Source organism: Rhinoderma darwinii, chromosome 3 (assembly GCF_050947455.1).
Source record: "Rhinoderma darwinii isolate aRhiDar2 chromosome 3, aRhiDar2.hap1, whole genome shotgun sequence".
Taxonomy (NCBI): domain Eukaryota; kingdom Metazoa; phylum Chordata; class Amphibia; order Anura; family Rhinodermatidae; genus Rhinoderma; species Rhinoderma darwinii.
Genome location: NC_134689.1, coordinates 81,521,321 through 81,540,551, shown reverse-complemented (window position 1 = coordinate 81,540,551; position 19,231 = coordinate 81,521,321). Strand labels below are relative to the sequence as shown.

General features: G+C 40.3%; 1 protein-coding gene across 11 annotated transcripts in view; it reads left to right on the top strand.

Moving 5' to 3' along the window:
- The window catches only part of TENM2 (teneurin transmembrane protein 2), a 2,339,501-nt gene that overhangs the window by 1,922,969 nt on the left and 397,301 nt on the right, over positions 1–19,231 (top strand). For 9 of the 11 annotated variants that reach the window (XM_075856427.1, XM_075856426.1, XM_075856423.1 and 6 more), the window contains one exon: positions 12,508–12,621. In XM_075856427.1, coding sequence (XP_075712542.1) covers positions 12,508–12,621 — 114 coding nt within the window. Of the gene's footprint in view, positions 1–6,539; positions 6,707–9,514; positions 9,655–12,507; positions 12,622–19,231 lie in introns of those variants that run through there. The other 2 variants (XM_075856431.1, XM_075856432.1) reach the window with 2 other exon arrangements.

The window sequence follows — 19,231 nt, the reverse complement described above, 5'->3', positions numbered from 1 at the left end:
TAAATATCACTTCCATACATTGGCAGAATAACGCTTTCATACAGTTGCCTCAATCACAATGCTTTAAAGAGGCTCTGTCACCACATTATAAGTGGCCTATATAGGCAAGCGTAATCTCGTTTTAAATGACAGGTTACATCGTAATCTCGCGAGATTACGCTTGCCTTGCTGTAAATATCACACAGACGCTATAGAAATGTCAGGATTCTGAATAGACATCACGTCCTGGCTGGAGGTAATGTATATTCACTGTCAGGGCACTTGAGTAGCGTTAGTTTGTGTGTATGTGGCTGCATATAGTGTTCTAGTAACAACACTATCTGCTGTGTAAATGAATGGGGAGAAGTGTATGACGCTGATTGGTCACTGATTGGTCAGCGTCATACACTTCTGTCCACAACGCCCACTTGGTTAAAAAGTAAAACACGCCCAGTTGTCCATTAAGAAACTCATTAGCATAAAGCTAAAATAGGTCATAACTCCATCAAAAATGATAGTATTCCTAAATAAAAAACACTGCTGTAATCTACATTACAGAGCCGATCACATTATGTAGAAGATAGGCCACTTATAATGTGGTGACAGAGCCTCTTTAACCCCTTCTCCCTGCTTGCATTCTGGGCCCTAATGTCCAAGCCATTTTTTACATTATTACATTGTCACATTCAAAGAGCTGTAACTTTTTTATTTTTGCGTCGGCATAGCTGTATAAGGTCTTGTTTTTTGCGGGACGACCTGCAGTTTTTATTGGTACCATTTGAGAGTAGATGCGACTTTTTGATCACTTTTTATCACATTTTTTTAAAGTCAGGATTAACAGAAAACAGCAATTTTTCCATTGTTTTTTATTTTATTTTTTACGGCGTTCACCATGCGGGTTAAATAATGTAACAGCTTTATAGTCGGGGTCGTTACGGACGCAGCGATACCAAATATGTGTAACTTTTTTGCTTTATTGTATTTTTTTTTAATAGTAAAGCATTTTGTAAGGGGAAAAAGTGGGTTTTTAATTTTTTTTTGTTTCACTTTTTTTTTTTTATTAACTTTATTAAACTTTTTTACTTTTTTACTAGTCCCACTAGGGGACTTCCCTATCCTCCGATCGCTATTATAATACACTGCAATACTTTTGTATTGCAGTGTATTACTGCCTGTCCGTTTAAAACGGACAGGCATCTGCTAGGTCATGCCTGCGGCATGATCTAGCAGGCATTCGCTCCAGGCAGACCTGGGGGTCTTTATTAGACCCCCGGCTGCCATAGAAGACACAGACACTCGGCGATTTTATCGCCGGGTGTCAGTGAGATGAGAGGGAGCTCCCTCCCTCTCTCCAAAACCATTCAGATGCGGTGCTCGCTATTGTGCACCGCATCTGAAGGGTTAAACGGGTGAGATCGATACTAATATCGATCTCACCCGGCAGAGCAGGGACGCCCCCAGCCCTCAGCTGCCTCTGGCAGCTGAGAGCAGGGAGATTTCACGGCTCCCTGCTCTGTTTACTTTATTCTACAGCAGCGACGTAGAATAGCGGCGCTCTAGACTAAAGCCCACTAATGACCGCCGTAAAAAGACGTATCGGCGGTCATTAAGGGGTTAAGGTACCTCCACCACCATACACTGTAGAACTAATATACTATACAGTGCCTAATGAGCAGTGCCACACAATGCCTAAGGCCCCATGCACACGACCGTAGAATTTGTCTGTAGTTGCGGAACGCAATTACGGACTAATTCACTTCTATTGACCGCGGACACCTTCCTGTATTTTTGCGGGAATGTGTCCGGGCTGTAGAAATCATGTCCTATCTTTTGCTTTTTATGGTCCCTGCTCCCATACTTTGTATGGGAGCACGGGCCGAAAATGCGAGTGGCTGTCCGCTGCCGTTGGCGTAAACACTGCGGATTTTCAGATTAATTGCTGAAAATCCGCAGCGTATTACAGTAGCAGCAGTGCGGGTGAGATTTCAACAAATCTCGTCCCCACACTGTGGAACAATGCAGTCGAAAAAAACGCACAACCGCAGCATGTCAATTACTGCTGCAGAATCGTAGCTCTTCAGTTGCGTGTTTTCCCATTGAATTCAATGGGGCGCTTAAACCCGCAACAAAGTGGTGTGTGTTGCGATATTTGCGGCGGAATCACAGTCATCCCAAAAATCGCAAGTAAGCAAAAAAATAATAAATTAACTTATACTTATCTAGAGTTCCCTGCTTCTTCTCCAGTCCCGCCCCCTGGGATGATGTTTCATCCCATGTGACCGCTGCAGCCAATGACACACTGCAGAGGTCACATGACCTGCAACGTCATCTCACGAGGCCGGACTGCATGCAGAGAAGAGGGGTGGGGCCAAGTATGAACTTTTTAAAAAAAAAATTTCAGGTGTGGTTTACGCAGTGGAAATTCCGCCAGAAAAACGCACCACAAAGTCTTGACATTTTTCGGACGGCATTCCCTGCGGTGTTCACGGTGGATACGGGTACGCAGCTTGACACAGCGCTGTGTTCCTACCCTTTAGGGTATGTTTACATGCTAAAGTAAAAACGGCTCTAAAATACGGAGCTGTTTTCAAGGGAAAACACCATCTGATTTTCAGCCGTTTTTAAAGTGTAGCTAAAAGTGTAGCTAAACGTTTCACAAACTTCTGACATGTCATAGAAACATGTCAGAAGTTTGGTTTGGTGGGGGTCCGAGCACTGAGACCCCCACCAATTGCTAGAACGAAGCAGCTGAAGCGCTCGTGTGAGCGCTCATCCGCTTAGTTTCTGTTCGACTTTGTATTGAGTCCGTACACCAATACATTTATTTCCGGAAATAGCCGAACAGACACGAAGCGGCTGACCGCTCACACGAGCGCTTCAGCTGCTTCGTTCTAGCAATTGGTGGGGGTCTCAGTGCTCGGACCCCCACCAATCCAAACTTCTGACATGTCACTATGACATGTCAGAAGTTTTTAAACGTTTATCTACACTTTAAAGCATCAGATGTTTTTTTATGTGTTTTTTTTAGCTGTTTTTGGAGCTGTTTTTCTATCGGCACAATAAAAAACGGCTCCAAAAACAGCTCAGGAAGTGACATGCACTTCTCTTTACTACGAATTTTTTTACACGCCGTTTTTTAAAACGTCCGCGTAAAAAAACGCCTCATCTGAACGAAACACAGTTTTTTCCATTGAAATCAATGGGTAGATGTTTGGAGGCATTCAGCTTTAGTTTTTTCAAGTATTTTCATGGCGTTTACACCACGAAAAACGTCTGGAAAACAGTGTGAACATAGCCTAAGGGTATGTGCACACACACTAATTACGTCCGTAATTGACGGACGTATTTCGGCCGCAAGTCCCGGACCGAACACAGTGCAAGGAGCCGGGCTCCTAGCATCATACTTATGTACGACGCTAGGAGTCCCTGCCTCTCTGCCGGACAACTGTCCCGTAGTATAATCATGTTTACAGTACGGGACAGTTGTCCTGCAGCGAGGCAGGGACTTCTAGCATCGTACATAAGTATGATGCTAGGAGCCCGGCTCCTTGCACTGTGTTCGGTCCGGGACTTGCGGCCGAAATACATCCGTCAATTACGAACGTAATTAGTGTGTGTGCACATACCCTTAAGCTTCTTTTGAGGCTTTTTTTTTAAGCGTTTTTGATAGTGTGAGGGTATATTCACACGCAAAATCAAAAACATCTGAAAAATGACGGAGCTGTTTTCAAGGAAAAACAGCCTCTGATTTTCAGACGTTTTTGTAGCCAAAGACGGCTTTTTAATGCGTTTTTGGAGCTGTTTTTTGACACTATGAAAAACATCTCCAGAAAAATGACTCAAGAAGTGACATAATCCTTTTTTTTTGTGCAGCGTCTTTTTACGCACCATTTTTAAAAAAAAAAAAAGCCCTCACTGAACTAAACACTGTTTTCCCATTGAATTAAATGGGCAGAAGTTTGTCGGCGTTTAGCTACTGTTTTTCCAGGTGTATTTCGAGGCGGTTGCAGTCCGAAATACACCTGAAAATACAGCGTGTCAAAATACCCTCAATAAAAAAACAGGTCCAAAAACGCCTCAAGAAGTGACCTGCTACTTCTTTTTACGAAATTACGGCTTGAAAGCGTTGACAAACATCTGCCCATTGAAAGCAATGGGCTGACGTTTGTCTGTTCACACGAGGCGTCTATTTACGCGTCGCTGTCAAAAGACGGCGCGTAAATAGACGCCCGCGCCAAAGAAGTGTCATGTCACTTCTTCAGAAGTAAATGGAGCCGTTTTCCATGGACTCCATGGAAAGCCAGCTCCAGTTACATCCGTAATGGACGCAGTGTTCAAGCGCCTGCACATGATGTTACGGCTGAAATGACGGGGCTGTTTTCTCCTGAAAACGGCCCCGTAATTTCAGCCGTTACGGACGCTGCCGTGTGAACATACCCTAAAAATACACCTCATGTAAACAGTGCAGTGTATTTCCCATTGAATTCAATGGGAAGCTGTAGGCATTTTGCTAGTATTTTTCCAGGCAGATTCCAAGGCGTTTACACTCAGAAATATGTCTGAAAAAACTATGTGTAAACAGACCCATCAGTTGCATAAATCTGTTATTAATTCCTAATGGAAAAAAAACATGGAAAAAAGACGTGTACAACTCACACGATTGTATTAAAATGCGTCGTCGACTACACTTTTCAGTATTGCTGAGGCAAACGTGAACACTCGGTACACACACTTTTGATATAAGTCTGGCTAATAACGGTCTACGGTTAGACGTATATGTTGCGAGACGTATACGCGGAATGCAGAGGCAAAACGGAATGTGAATCACCCAAAACATCCTCTACCTTTTGAAAAGCAAAATCCCACAATCGTATCAAGATCACTAAGTAACCAGGCGAACAGCTGCCCGGAGGCTCAGCTGATTCTTCGATAAAGATTCATTCTTTGATGCTTTTTCACCAAGAGCCTAGAAAACAAGGAAACTGTTGCCAAGCCTTTCCTTTGTGTATGTTTCCCCACTCCTCTATGCTTGGCATCTAGTCTGCTTTTAGGAAGACGGAAGGAAGAATGGATCCTCATAATCATAAATCCATTAATAGAAAAATAAATCTCAAAGTCAGTTGTAACCCACATCAAATTCGTTTTTCCTTATATTATTAAGTATCAGGGTGAATTCACATGCTGCGCATCCTGCATTTCAATTCTGCAGCAAATTACTGTATAATACGTGTGGATGGGGTTTTGAAAAAAAACGCACAGAAAAACCAGCATGCTATGGATTTTAATGTCCGCAGCAAGTCAATTCTGTAGCGGTTTTGTCACGGATTGTCACAGCTGATTTCACCCCTTCTAAGTTAATGAGTGAAATCCAAGCACAATCCACAGCACAATCTGCATGTAACTGCGGAATCATTGTGGATTCGCCACAAATTTGTGGCTATTTTTCCTGTAAAAACGTCAATGTGGTCTGTTGGTTGCCGCTGATAGCCGTCATGTGACGAATCCGGTACGGCGTTTTGGCCCTTCGTTATAAACAGAAGCCACGACGCAGATGTGAACAGAACCTTAAGGGTAGGAACACACAGCGTGTTCTGGGTGGATACGCTCCGTCAAAAATTCGCAGGCGCTCGTTTGCTCCTGTCACACTCGTTACTCCGATCGCTCGTCCCCATACATTATCATCATATCGGCAGCGCCTCTGCCTGTTTACACAGGGAGATCTGCTGCCGACAACGATAATATTTCACTTTTTTTAAAACAATACGACCAGCAGATGATCGAGCGTTCATCTGCTGAACGTTCCCCGTTTACACAGGGAAATTATCGGCAACGAGCGTTATCTGAATAGACAAGTTAGATTGAGTATACTAGAGCAGAAAAGAAATCAATGTAAGAAAGCACGGCTCCCATTGTGACAGCGCATTATGGATAGCGTTCTTTTTATTCAGCATAAAAGAGTTAATACATAAAGACATGATCTCTTATCAGCATTGATGTTGTCACAGGTACAAATCTGCGAGTGCCAAGACGCCAATCGCGGTAAATTGCCTGCAAAGAGATACACATGCAAATTGCCCCAATTAATTTGCTAATTGCATCCAATGTTTGTACTTCGGATACTGTAAGTATCTGACTTGGCTGCAGACCACACAGCGAGTGGCAATGACTTTGACAGATCACAAAGAACTTGCATTTTTTTTTTTTTAGAAAAATGCTAATAACATTTTGGAAAGCTTAAACATAATTAATAGTACATAAGATTATATCATATGAGATATCAGGACTCATTTCCAAGCCAATGTCAAAAGCAGGAGGATGTTATATTAAATAATGCTTATTTAAAAGCATTGTGGCACAATGGAATTGGTAGCCATCTCAAGATATAACCCTTATATGGCGCCCCCTGCTGTTTTCTGTCTGCGCGCATGTGCAGCGTCTTCTATCGTTCTGCCGGATCTAGAGGCGGATGAATCCTTTATGTGCTAACCGGCTGGCTTCACTGATTCAGTTCTCTGGCGTCATAGCGTTGAGAAAGCTGAGAATGCACGGTTGAAAAATCTTCCCTGGATAGCTGCTGTGGCGCTATTCGGAACGTCAGGGGACAAATTGTGACGCTCTGTAGTGAGCACAGCGTGGATGAAGATCCAGGCTCAGGCAGCAATGCGGCGGCGGGATAATAATGCAGAGGCACACGAACGCCATGATGGGGGTTTTAGCAGACAGCCTTGTAATTTCGGCCATGTGTTCCTTGCAAAGATTGCAACATGCGTTTAAGGCGGTTTTACTGGCGATTTTTAGGCCCAGTTAAAGAGAACCTTTGACCTCCCCATCCACGTGCAGCATGTAATAGGCAGGGCTGCACAAACTGGGGCACTTTAAATTTTTTTCCTATCTTCCTCCGTTATTTATATATCGGTGCCGTTATATTTGGCGCCCGATATGTAAATAAGCCCCTGAACTGTCAATGGGGCGTTTCCATCAAACTAAATAGCAAGGGGGCGTGATCTCTCCGCTCTGACACTGTCCAATCAGCTACGGACAGTGTCAGGGCGGCTTGCGCTGTGTTCCCTCCCGCGAGATCACACACAGACTGTTGGTTCTGCAGGGAGCGCTCTCGGTCTGTGTTCTTGCGGGAGGGAACACTGCGCAAACCGCCCTGACACTGCGTAGCTGATTGGACAGTGTCAGAGCGGAGAGATCACGCCCCCTTGCCATTTAGTTAGATAGAAACACCCCATTGACAGTTCAGTGAGTTATTTACATATCGGGCGCCAAATATAACGGCACCGATATGTAAATAACGGAGGAAGATAGGAAAAAAATGTGAGACCGTGTTTGTGAGGCCCTGCCTATTACATGCTGCATTCAGCTACATGTATGGGCAGGTGAAAGGTTCTCTTTAACAGTTTTTGATACAGAAACCGCGTCGGAATCAGCGCAAAAAAAATGACAAAATTGCGTCTCATATTGCCTTATTGGCATATCTCTTTTCTTTCCGCCTCTGACCTCCCATTGATATCGATGGCAGGCAGAAAAAGCGTTTTTCTGCCTGCGTTCCTCAATGGCCGCGGGCAAAAAAACCGCAGCAAAAAAGTGCAAGCAGGTCAAAATCTGTCGCAGATTTTTTCTGCCTGCAAGGTACTCTGTGTGAACGAGGCCTTCGCGTGTTTCATTTAGTGTCATTTTGTACGTGCTTTTTTTTCCTGGTGTTTTTGAAGTCCTAGAGAGAAGCCTATGGGAAAAAGCCTTCAGAAGCGCCATACCCAGAGCATTCTGCCGCAAACCAAAACGCAGCTGTTCTGTAGTGCATTTTATAGTTCACTATAGACTTTAACCCCTTCCCGTCGTAAACAACTTTCAGATTTTAATTTTCGTTTTTTTCTCCCCACCTTCCAAAAGCCATAACGTCTTTATTTTTCCGTCTATATAGTACTACGGGGGCTTGATTTTTGCGGGACGAGTTGTAGTTTTTCTTAGTCCCATTTATTTTGACATATAATGTACTAGGAAACGGGGAAAAAATTATTTGTGGGGTAGAAAATAAAAAAATCGATTCCTCCATGTTTTTTTGAGCGCTGTTTTTACACAATTCACTGCAATTAAAACAAGATGTTAACTTTATTCTGTGGGTCAATACGATTACGGGGATACCAAATATATATAGTTTTTCTATATTTTCCTACTTTTACAAGTAAAAACCTAAGTGTAAAAAAGAAAATTTATTTTGTGTCACCAAATTCCGAGAGCCATAACTTTTTGAATTTTCCGTCGATTAAGTGGTATGAGGGCTTATTTTTTGTGGGATAAGCTGTAGTTTTTAATAATACCATTTTGGTGTACAGGCGACGGTTTAATCACTTTTTATTTAATTTTTTTGTGGGAGATTATGTGACCAAAAACTAGAGATTCTGGCGTTTGCATTTAATTTTTTTCGGCGTTCACCGTGCGGGTTAAATAATGATATATTGTAATAGTTCAGACTTTTACGGACGCGGCAATACCTAGGGGGAAAATGGGAAAAGGTTTTTTTTTTACATTTTAATATTTTTATTTTTTTACACAAAAAAACAACTTTATTTAACTAATTTTAACTTTTTTTTTTTATTAGTCCCCCTAGGGGACTTCAAACAGCGATCGTTAGATCGCTTGCACTATATCCGGCAATACTGATGTATTGCAGTATATCGTGATTCTGACAGACAGGCAGGGCTTAATTGGTGCACAGAGATGGCGGACCTGGGAGCCTTCTCTAGGCCCCCAGGCAGCTATAGCAACCATCGCCGCCCCCTGCGATTGCGTTGCGGGGTGCGCGATGAGCTGTTAGAGGGGGTCGCCCCCTCTTTCTAACGATTTAAATGTGGTCACTATTGACCTCCGCATTTAACGAGTTAAACAAGTGGGATCGCCCTCGAGCGGGATGCCGCTCTTTACTCTGATGTGTCGGCTGTAACATACAGCCGACACCGGCATCGTATGGAGCGGGTTCACTCCGTGAGCCCGCTCCATACTTCCCCTTCCCGGCTATGACGTAACTGTATGTCATGTCGGGAAAAGGTTAATGTCACATCTGGCCGCAATAAAAAAAAAACATCAAAATGCTGTGTGTGAATCTTCTCTATATTATATAGCGTATTTTCCCCCATATCCTGTTAATGCTAATGATAGAAAGCTGAGGTGATCTAGACTGAGATGTACATGATACACAACGGTAACCCCCGTGATAGAAAATGGAATAATGAATCCTCTGCTAAATTTACCTTCTAATTAATAAATTACCAGCTCTAATTCCCACAAAGGATTTACCACTATTTTAATTTTCAGACTATTTGAGAAATGATAGCAGCTTATCGGACCGTCCTGCGTGTCGACACGTGTCTGCTTTGACCTACATTTGTCGCATAGTCTAGCAGCGGAAATAAGGTGTTATGCTGTAGGGTTGGAAACTTACACCAAACATTGAATTGAAAGTGCTCGCTAACAAGACAATTATTCCAAGGCTCCTCTGTCATGATACCAGGCCGCTGAACTGCAAACCGCATCATACATTCACAGTGTCGATGTGTGCAGGAGATTTATGAAATGGGAGGAATTGCAGTGTGTAGTGTTTATGGTTCTTCAATCTCTGTCACATCATGTGCCATTTATATCAGCTACATAAAAGAATATGTTAGACAGGTACCGGAACTGATATCCTCTAATTATGACCAGCATTATATATATATATATATATATATATATATATTCTGTATTGTTTTATTTTCTGTAAACCTGTGAGTTCATTGCAGCTGAACATATCAGTATCTGTTTGCACTGCCTGTTTTTGGCGGGAAGAAGACCGTAGTTTGCAGTAGCAGTAAAAGCAGCGGTGCACTGACAGAAACCTGACAAACCCCAGTATAAGTCAGTGCAATCCGTCAGGATTTATTGTGATTGATTTGAAAAAGGAAACATCATATTCTCCTCAGCAGCCGGATGTTATAATGGGAACACAATTTTAGAAATAATCTCGTTCACACTATGTAGCTCAGTGCTACGTGTTTTCTAGGGAAAGTGCTGTTTTGGGTTTTCTACAAACTGCACCTTGCCCTGTCCCTGGTGTTTCTGTGGAGTTTTTCTCAAATTGACTTCAATGGGGAAAACAAAGCCAGGGAAAACCACATTCTGTTCTGTTTTTACATCTAGGACTATGATACATTTCTTAAAACTGCTTCTTTTTTTTATTAAAGAAAATATTGTCTGAATCGTTTCATATATTTCACAGCTATACATATAAGAATCTTCAGTGAAATCTCGTGTGGAACAATACATCAAATAACCAACAAACATAAACTAGATCTGCTTCGGCAAAAATTTATAAATGTATTTTTACTATTATTATAAACTATTTCTCTATTTGGTTTTATTCACACAGTTTTTTTCTGATGTTTTAAACGGCATTAAAAAAAAGCAGGCATTTTTAGTGGCGGTTCTTTATTTTGTATCGTTTTGTGCATGCTGATTTTCTGGTGTTTTTAAGTCTTATAGAGAAGCCTATGGGGAAAAAAACACCAAAGAAAAATATCATCCAGAGCATGCTGCATTTTGGAAAAACGCCACTGACCACAAAAATGCAGTGTATGTGGTGCGTTTTTAATATTTTACTGTAGACTTTAATGTGACATCTGTCTGCACAAATAAACGCACCACAAAAACGGAAAGGAAATCTCCATTAACCCCTATTTTAGGCCTTAATGACAAGCAATTTTTTACGTTTTTACGTTGTCGCATTCAAAGAGTTATAGCTTTTTTATTTTTGCGTCGACATATCTGTATAACGTCTGTTGTATTTTTTAATAGCAATTGGGGTACTTATCATTTATTGATTAACTCATATAAACTTTTTTTTTTGCGTGAATTGAAAAAAAAACCAGAAATTTTGCAACTCTTTTTTTGCGTCCAAAATTGACGGCGTTTACCATGTGGTATAAATAACAATCACTTTATTCAGCAGGTTTTCTTATTTTTCACTACTGTTTATTTTTGTGTCACCATATTTTAGGAGCCATATTATGCTGTGCTGTAATTTACAGAGAGATTACGCTTTGCTCTGCTGTAAATCCCACACAAACATTATCGAAGTGTCGAGATTGTGAATAGACATCCCATCCTGGCTGGCAGGAATGTATTCACTGTCAGGACACTTTGGTAACGTTAATATGTCAGTATAAGACAGCACATAGCGAATAACGCAGTATCACTATGCGCTGACTAAATGAATGGGGAGAAGTGCATGGCGCTGATTGGTCAGCGTCATACACTCCTCTGTACAACGCCCACTTGTTCTAAAGTAAAAACACGCCCGCTTGGGCATTAAGAAACGAATTAGCATAAATCTAAAATCGCTAATAACGTGGTAAAAATAGATCATTTTTCTAAATAAAAAGCACTGCTGTCATCTACATTATAGCGCCGATCTCCATATGTAGGAGATAGGGCACTTATAATGTGGTGACAGAGCCTCTTTAAATAATATATTTGTTTTATTGTTGGGGTCAGTACAGATGCGGCGGAGATGTGTAGCTTTTTTTTTTTATATCAAAGCATTTTGTAAGGGGAAAAAGTGTGTTTTAAATTTTTTTTTTACCTGGGATTTTCATTTATTATTAACTTTATTAAGCTTTTTGCCATTTTTTTTTAGTCCCACTAGGGGACTTCACTATGCGATCATTTGGTAGTTTTTATAATACACTGCAATACTTCCGTATTTCAGTGTATTATTGCCTGTCAGTGTAAAACATGGCCTAACAGGCATTCTGCGGCTGCCCTATTCATCTCGCTTTTACGCAAGCGTAATACGCGTCCTTTTTTGCATCCTATTTTTTATGGATGTACCAACCGGACCTCCCACAGTTCATGAGAACCACACAAGCCTATGGTGCTCTAACTCCGGTTCCGATAAACCGCAGAGGATCCAGGTGTTGCGCAAAAAAGCACCCGTATTACACTCATGTGAAAGCGGCTCTGCAGGGACGCACATGTGGTCTAACAACCAGGGCACATGCAGATAACGGGGCAGTGGTGGACACTCAGTGAAGAGGATTTTTCCAACTTACTAGGCCGACAACAGGCAGGTTGTATCATATTACTAATCTTAATTATAACCAACCTTGTAATATAAAGAAACATTACTTCAGCATGCTACCAAAAGAAAAAATGACTTATTCTTAAAAAGAATATAACATGAAAGAAAAATGTATACCTTTTTATCGACTTAACATAAAAATAAAGGTCAGACGGACAAAACTAGTGTGGCCTTACAAGGGGTTAATAACGTTTGAAGTAAGGCCTTTATAATCCCAGGTCTATCTTCTCTATTCTGCCAACATAAATGTGATCACAAAGAGAGATGATCAGGAATGAAATCCATGACATTGTTTAGTCATTGCCTGGTATAAGCTATTGTTTGCAGCTGTTGAGGGGGGGGCTGCTTGTCACTGACACTCCGATATGCATTTTATACTGACTTCTCATCACCTTGTCTCTCCGCAGCAATGCATCTCCTCGGACTGAACTGGCAGCTCCAGCCAGCAGATGGACATACCTTCAACAATGGCATAAAAACAAGCAGCGATGATGTCGCAACAATGCCATCTGGAGGCAAAGGTGAGGTGCTGTTTAGTGCGTGTTCCTACGGTGATTGACATACACTTCATTCTGCCTGCATACCTTCTAGTCTGCCTACCTGTCTGTCAGAAGGAAGTACCATTGCATTTGCCGAATGTTCTTTTTTTAGAACCCAAATTTCTACCGTGGTTTGTCTTATTTATTTATTTTTGCCCAGGAGGTTAGATACTTGTTTATCTATACCCAGTTTTATACATTTACAATTGACTAAATGACTGTAACTAAAAAAGGAAGTTAGAAGCAAATGATCTACAGCACTGAACTGTGTATCGGCAGCTTATTTTTATATAGGAATTTATAGTACTGTATGTTATACTATATAAAGATGTGTGTGATGCTCGAGTGTCATAATACATTTCCAGCAACACTTTCATCCAGTTCATTGCATATTATTGCATGTACTCTACCTTTTGAATATCTTGCTTAAGAATTTAAAGGAGTTTTCGAACCTTCACCTGTATCCCCTATCCAAGGGATACATGTGTAATGGCTGGGAGTCCGACCTCTGGAACCCCAACAATGAAAATGGAGCGCTGGTGCACATTCTCGACCAGCGCTCCATTCTTTTCTATGGAGCTGCCGGAAACAGTGGTCCTGAAAGTCCCAATAGGAATGATCGAAGCACTGGCCAAGCATGCGCACCAGCACTCCATAATCATAGAGCACTTTGGGGAACTTTTGGTCTCCTGTTTTCCTCATCGCTGGGGGTCCCAGCAGTCAGACCCTTAGCAATCACATGTATACTCTATCCTGAGGAGAGGGGATACATGTGTTTTGTGGTAAAACCCCTTTAATCCTATATATGTTGTTCACTACATGTTATGCAGCAATGTGCACTGCAGAAAGGGCACACTGATATTCTAAATATGTGTACAGAAAACCACTTCTACCAATCAAGATGTAGGCTACTATTTTGGTACATGAATGCTATCAGAATCTACATAAATGCAGCATTTGGGTGCAATTGTAAAATCGTCACAAGTTGCTATTTTGTAGTTCAAATCGGTGAAGAATTGATCTCCCTCTCAGCAAGGAACATTAGTTCTCCATCGATTTCTGAAGGGTAGTAAATTAAGAACCCCTGTACTGTAGGTACCGCTGAAATGCTCCCATATGGTTTGTCACTTTTCAAATACTGTATCTGGGATAGGACCGGCTGTAAAGAAGTATCACCACCCGTAACTATAATAAACTACATACTGTACCTATGCTGTAGTTATATAGTAGGGTTGAAAAAATACATATGTCCATCAAGTTCAACCAAGGAAAGGAAGGGATGGGAGAAATTATAGAACTTTGTTTTTCCCATATTGATCCAGAGGAAGGTTTAAAAAAAAGAACAAAAATATCCCATATATATATATATATATATATATACACATACACACACACACACACACACACACACACACACACACACTCTAGAAGAAGGAATGGCACCAGGACTTCAGTATAGATGAACACAAGGTTGTTTATTCCACCTCAAGTGAGCGACGTTTCGCTTCAACACAGAACCTTTCTCAATCTAATGCACTGCAAAGTGCCGGATTTAAATAGAAAGTGCATGTGATAATAATTTACATAAATATAATTGACTAATTTATATAAAATATAATAGAAGCTCAATCACATCACTTAATAAAAGGTCAAAAGTTCAATATATGAAAATTCCACGGTGAATTAATATACCACAAATTGTATTGTGACAGTATACAGTGTACAAAGACTAAAAAGAGTCATTAACAATTACGTTAAATTGAAAAGGTACAGAGGCCAATAAACTCATTTATACATACATTACTGAAATAAGATGCATCATCAGGTATGGAGGCATTCGGAAAAGCGGTGTCTGCGCGCATCTGCTGCGCATGTCAAAAGATGGCGTCCAAACCGGAAGTTCGGTACATGGAACGCATAGAGACAGAGAGACGCTAGTAATTTGCGTTTCAGCACTCCTGCGCATGCGCCAACTACGGTGCTTATGTTTCAGCACTGTACATGGGCAGTTTAATAGGTCAGCCATATAGAATCCTGCATCTTAGTGCTGTATCTGCCAGCTAATGGACCACTGAAAAATATAATATCTGAGCAAACAACGGATAGTTAAGTTACTACATCCGAATAATACATATAGTGGTAAAAAAATAAGTGTACAAAATGAAAAGGAAAATATCGCAAAATATGCAATCTATACAAAAGATTTTTTCATATAGAAATGACCCTCACGGCACAATAGCAACATATGTATCAACAAATCATTTGCCTGAAGAAAGATTTTATCATAAATGGTATTTAAAGGAGAGATGTAACAACTCCTGGAAATGATATTAATTACGTCACTAGAGCGTTACCTCACAACTCACACGTCAAGAATCCTACAGAGGGAATGAATTATGTTTCTAATAGTCATGGAATGCAATATGATGGCCATGTAGAGAAAAATTAAAAGGATTTGAAAAAAATCCCAATCATTTGTTAGTAGTGTTTCTGTGGTCTAAATAAAAAAAAAAGTTTTATTTTATTATCATCGCCATTGGAATGTCCCCAAAAAAGACTGGTAAGCGCAATGTAAAAGATGAATGCATAACCCTATCAACGTAGGATTATAAATATAAGCACCAAAACGGCCTCTGTTCCCTTGCAAAGAAACGTCCATTCGTTCCCCAATCAGTGAATATCTGTGAACACAAACATAATAATGAATAATACATTCACAATATATATAGACAAACATATAAAAACAAGTAAATAAAAAAACATTCGTCAAGATGAGACTTCTATACCTAACATTTGTATAGACGAACTAAACACGCAAGTTACCTCCTATGTTTCTAGATATGTGGACCATACGGATATTCAATATTCAACCCCTCGGGGGACATAGTATCAAGTCTATATATCCACTCCAACTCCTTTCTTTGTAGGGCCAGTTCTCTATTCCCACCTCATCTCATTGGCGGCACTGAATCTATAATTCTAAATGGCAGTTGCGATATCCCGTGTTTATGATCCCTAAAATTTATGGTTACTGGTAAATCTTTTTGTGTTGATATTTGACTTGTGATTCCTCATCCTGAGGGTCACTACTGTAGTGGTCTCCCCTATATAATTTAGTCTACAGGGACAACTGAGTGGGTAGATAGCATAGGATATAAGGCATGTAAAAAAAAATCCAGTGATTTTCATAATTTTCCTAGTCTGTGGATAATTAAATGTATTGCCCTTGATCATATTATTACAGACATTACATCCTAAGCATGGATAACATCCTAACTTTGGAGGAGCCAAAAATGTTTGTGAAGTGCCTTTAGAGCCAATACAAGCCTTAACCAAGCGATTCTAAATGGTCATTCCCCTCCTATAAGCCATCATCGCCATTTCTTGAAACTCAACAATTTTTGGAAAAGCCCTCGTTAGGACACTCCAATCTTTTATCAGAGCCTGACTAATTGCTAGGCTAATATGTGTGTGTATGTGTGTGTATATATATATATATATATATATATATATATATATACACACATATATAAAAAAATAACCATAAGACAATAGCCAATCTTCCCTAAAAAGAAATGATTCCTTCCTGATCTCAAGTGGTAATCTGACTGGATCAACAGTCAAACAAGAATTCTATACATTGACATAGGAGCTGATATGTTTTCGTTCTAGGAAATTATCTAAGGCTTTTTTAAAGGCCATCTACTGTTCCTGCTGTGACCAGCTCCTGCAGTAGGCTATTCCATAGACTCACAGTAAAGTAGGCTTGTCGCGCGAGTCCATTCCTCTTTTAATACACGACAATATCTCGCTGGCCTTAGAAGCAGCTGATTGACATTGCATGCTGTTCTTTAGTCTATGATCTACAAGTACACCCAGATCCTTCTGAACAGATGACCCAGTTTAGCTCCCCCTAGGACATATGATGCATGCAGATTGTTGGTACACAGATGCATAATTTGACATTTATCCACATCAACCCCTTAATGACCGGGCCTGAAAAGGCCTTAATGACCAGCAAAATTTTTCAGTTTTTGCCTCTCTGCATTTCAGCAGCCATAACTTTTTTTATTTTTTCATTGAGGTGGCTCTATGAGGCCTTGTTTTATGAGGGAGAAATAGTATTTTTTTTTCCGCAGTTTGGCCATAGAAAAAAATTATTTTTATGGCGTGAATATAGGAAAATGTGATTCTCAGCAGAGTTTTAGCTGTTTAGTTTTTATCCAATTTCTCACTGTTAAATTAATTCTTCAGGTTATTACGGTCATGTAGATACATAATATGTGTAGGTTTTGTTTTTATGTAGGGGCATTATTTTTTTTGTTACTTTTTTTTAAATCCCATTAAGGGATAACTTACATACAACTTTATTTTTCTTCTTATAATGTATTAGCATACTCCGTCCACCTTACACCAAGACTTCAGCCATGCATTTTACTCCCTGAGCTCCCGCTGTCCTTCCTGTGATGCGCATGGCACAGGCAGTATTCCTGAGAATACAACCTTAGAGGTCTTTCTCTTCAGCTTGTAGCCTAGTTCTTTAAAATTATTCTTAAGACTCCTCCACCTACCATGTTTTCTGTCGTTGGTTCCTGCATGGACCACTACTGCTGGATCACCAGCCCCTCCCAGTCATTTATCCTCCCGTTAAACCACATGGCAAATTCTGGCACCAGGGAGACCGCAAACAATTTGAGGGGGTCTTGGCGACAAATTATTCTATCCATCTTCCTGTTCTCTCGGCTGTTAGGGAGAGTAGTATCTACTAGGGCTGCCATTTCTGAGACTGAGCAGCCTTAAAGAGCCATTGCTGGGCAACATGAAATGACAAACCCTGCCCCACACCCTGTTACTGCCTGTGAAGGACTGACAAATTGTACCCTATAATAAAGGACCAAGCAGTGTCAACACAACTCTTGCACCCTGTTTTATAGTTTGTCATTTTTATTTGGCCAGAACGCTAACCTTTTGAAAGTTATTGGAACAAGTAGTAATGGTTGCATATCTCCTCTAAACTCTAGGGCTTCATGCCAATTCTTGTATGTGACAATGTGGAGAGCAGTAACCTGCCAAGTACAATTATTAAGCCTATAAAGTGAAACAATTGATATTGCAGCAGAAACAAGCAATACGTTATAGTACAATTACAGTACATAAAAGAATGAAGGCAAAATGAATTGCCACCCAGAAGGCCAAGGATCTCCAGATCCAATATCACTTTTCCTCTGCCAAAAAACTTATTGCAGGTGTTAAAAAAAAAGACTTTGTTTCTATATTTGGATTGGACAGTCAATGATGGGAATCTCAAGTTCAACTGTAGCTCTAAGTGCCTCAGGCTCTTCCTCTGGAGACCCAGACAAGCTGGAAATTGATGGGCACAATGGATCCCCAGGTCTCACATTGGATAACCAGGAGCTTATGAGTGAGCTTGACAACACAACCAGAGCAAACAACAATACCATTTTAGAGGCCTGTTTCATAGTGGAACATATATAAGACAATTCATTATAGTGCCAAATTGTTTTTTGGAAGAAAGTGTTTACCATCACTGTTGGTCTCCACCATCAATATAAACCTAGTGAGGAACTGGTTACTGCTTGACACCATGTCTAGGGTTTCTTATCCAAATAATCTTCTCTATCATCTTTCACTGCTTCCTGTGATGTTCTAGGGCCGTTGCCGCTGAATTACTGGGTAATAGGTGAACTCTCACATTTTTCCTTGACACCCTGATGGTGTTTATCTCTGGAGATTCTGAAAGATTCCATAGAATAGATTATGGTTTTGGACTAAAGATTTTGAAAGATGTTCATCAGAGAATAAAATAGGAGTTTTTTTTGGATAAACGTTAGACGATAGTTGAGAAAAAATGGCTATTATTGACTAATTTAGAAAAACACTGCTCATTTCTAACCCCTTAATGACCAGGACATTTTGCGCGTTGATAACCAAGGATTATTTTTAGTTTTTTCACGGTCGCATTCCAAGAGTCGTAACTTTTTTTTTATTCCATCGACATAGCCGTATAAGGGCTTGTTTTTTGCAGGACGAGTTGTATTTTGTAATTGCACCATTTTTAGATGCTTATAATATATCGATTAACTTTAATTAACTTTATTTTAGGAGAGAATTGAAAATAAGCAGCTATTCCAGCATTGATTTTCACGTTATAAATTTACGCCGTTTACTATGAAGCGTAAATAACATGTTAACTTTATTCTATGGGTCGGCACGATTAAGGGAATACCAAATATGTAAAGGTTTTATATGTTTTCCTACGTTTGCACAATAAAAACCCTTTTAGAAAAAAATTACTTGTTTTTGCATCGCCACATTCCAAGAGCCATAACTTTTTTATTTTTCCGTCAATGTGGCCGTATGTGGGCTTGATTCTTGCGGGCCAATGTGTCGTTTTCATTAGTATTTTGGGGTACATAGGACTTCTAGATTAACTTCTATTTAATTTTTTATTGGGGGAATGGGAGAAAGAAAATTTTGGCGTTGTTTTTTGCGGGTTTTTTTTTGGACGCCGTTCATCCGGGGGTTTAATTAATGTGTTCATGTTATTGTTCAAGCTGTTACGATCACGGGG